The following is a 2463-nucleotide window of genomic DNA, read 5'->3' on the forward strand; positions in this document are numbered from 1 at the left end:
TGTGAGGTTCAAAAGAGATAAGGTTGCATGGGGACAAAACTGTCCCAGTGGGCACCACTGCTCCATGGCCCTGGCAACTGCAACCGTGACGTGGGCTGTCTTCTAAACTTTGTTTCATTTAATCCTCAGACTATGAAGTATTAGTATTCAAGAAAAGAAAATTGAGGTCCACTGTGGCTACCCACCCTGCAAAACTATTGAGAAGTGAGTGTAGGACTCAGGATTTGAGGCTCCCAGCCTAGTGCGGCAGTAGGGGTAATCTGCAGGGGCTTTCTAGGAACACAGGTCCAGGAAGGTGGCGAACAAGTGACACTGCCAGGACAGGGACTGTGGTAAACTGAGGGGACCACCCTCTAAGGTGGGCAGCTTAGCGTGGCCAGAACTTCTGATTTTTCCAGGGAAGCCACGACTCTTAATTTTTATATGAAATATTTTGTTTTATTGGCCACACACATGCTTTGGGCTGCCTCTGGTTCCCAGGCCACCACACAGCACCTGACTTCTGTCCCTTGTCTCTGCCTCCAGGTAGGTGCCCCATCACAGGGGAAGGTGGGCTTCAAAGAGGGCAGGACTGTGCGGGCGGGGCCAGGTGGGGTTCTGAGCCTGGGATTTCCCTGCCTTACAGGCTGTTAATATTGGGGTTCCAAGGAAACCAGAAAAAGGAATCATGCCAGGATCCCTGTTAGGGACTGCACTGTCTCTGCTTGAGCTGGCTGTCTCTCCCCTGCTTCCTGACCCCAGCACAGGGTATTTCCCTTCTCTCCACACTCTCCACACCCAGTCACAGGACCCCTCTCAGGAGGGGACGTGGGGGTGCAGGACCAAGGGCTGTGTGGGTGAGGCGAGCCCACCCACAGCTGAGGGGGTGGGTAGGGTGGTCAGACAAGAAAAGGGGAAAGCAGTGCTGCCTCCTGGGGAAGTTGCAGCATCGGGGGCTCCTTAGACTCCTGACAAACTGCCCAGACACAGCTCTCCTGCTCATGCCGCTGTTTATTCCCCGGTCTGGTGCCCAGCCCAGGCTTACTCTGCTTGGAAGGAGTTTGGCGTTTGGAGCGGGCCATGGGGCGCACAGGGAAGGGAGGCTGAGGCCAGGGAGAGATTAGGGGTAATGGGACTGGGGGCGGTTGGGAGGTGGCACGTAGGATCTCACGGGTTTCTGGAACCTGAGCTGGCTTCCTATATTACTTAGGGGAAAACCAAAGCTCCAAGTTCAGCAGCTCTCCCAAGGGCTCCTTGTCAGTGGCAGGTGCTGGCAATCTGCTCGCTCTTCCTGCATTGAGCTTTTACCCCAAGGCCTCCCAACCTGGGGGATTGGGGAAGAGAGTGGGAGAATTTGGGGTTCCCAGGTGCAGAAAATGGGGGGTGTGAGTGTTGGGGGGTGGAAACCATAGCCCAGGAGTGTGCTTACCCCAGTCTTCGCTAAACCCCTTCCCTCAGCCCTTCTCCCCTCCCGAGGTCCCAACACGGGATGGGAGTGATGCTTGTTTTGGTGCCCTGGGGTCCAGAGCTGTGGAGGAGGTGAACGGGCTTGAGCATTGTTCAGCGACCCTGGGCATTCTTGGGCTTAGGCCACAAGGCATTTATGGGGATGCCCCAGGATGGGGGGACAGCATTGGGGCTACCCAGGGATTCCGGAGGTTTAGGAAGGTGGGCGCTGCCAGGGACCCCAGGGGCGTCTTCAGGAACGGAGCTGGAATGGGGAGAACCCGCGAGCTTTGTCCAGAGCCTGGGAAGGCACTAGTCTGGCAGTGTGTGGGAGGTGGGAAGGCTGGAAGGCTGTGGGGGACAGTTCCCGGGGTACGCAGGGCTGAGCGAAGGCGGTGTGTGTGTGTGTGTGTGTGTGTGTGTGTGTGTGTGGTGGGGTGCCATCTCCGGGAGGCTAAGCGCCCAGCTCGCGGGCGCCCGGGGCTGTCGGAGCGCGCGGGGGCAAGGGTGGCGGCGGCGGCGGCGCTACCTGGAGGCGCGGTGGCAGGCAGGTGTCCGAACTGCACAGCGATGCAGAGGTCGTTGTCCAGGGGGAACTTGTGGCAGTGCAGCATCTCGGGCCAGGGGAAGCCGTAGGCCTCCATGAGCGGCGCGCAGCCGGCGCGCACGGCCTCGCACAGCGAGCGGCACGGGTAGATGGGCCGGTCGAGGCAGACGGGCGCGAAGAGCGAGCAGAGGAAGACCTGCGTGTCCGAGTGGCAGCGCTTGGCCAGCAGCGGCAGCCAGCTGCTCGCCTGCTGCTTCACCTCGGCCAGGCTCTCGTGCTCCAGCAGGTTGGGCAGCCGCATGCGCTTGTAGCCCACGGTGTGGCAGAGCGGCAGGTCGGCGGGGATGTCGAGGCACTGCGGCGGCTTGGAGTACGAGCGCCCGTGCAGCGGCTCGGCCTGCCAGCCGTAGTAGTCGTTCTCCTCGCCGCGCGCCGGCACCCCGTGAAGCGCCCCCAGCAGCAGCGCCAGCGCGGCCGCCCGCGCGCCCCCC

General features: G+C 61.0%; 1 protein-coding gene across 1 annotated transcript; it reads right to left on the reverse strand.

Moving 5' to 3' along the window:
- Window positions 1–972: 972 nt before the first annotated feature.
- Window positions 973–2459, reverse strand: LOC121024367 (secreted frizzled-related protein 5-like; the record flags this gene model as incomplete). The annotated part of the gene is made up of 2 exons (XM_040466604.1): window positions 973–1303; window positions 1955–2459. Coding segments are annotated over 2 exons (525 nt in total), but the record flags the coding sequence as incomplete, so codon positions are not given.
- Window positions 2460–2463: the final 4 nt, after the last annotated feature.

Source organism: Herpailurus yagouaroundi, unplaced genomic scaffold (assembly GCF_014898765.1).
Source record: "Herpailurus yagouaroundi ecotype Mexico unplaced genomic scaffold, PumYag 64006, whole genome shotgun sequence".
Lineage (NCBI taxonomy): Eukaryota > Metazoa > Chordata > Mammalia > Carnivora > Felidae > Herpailurus > Herpailurus yagouaroundi.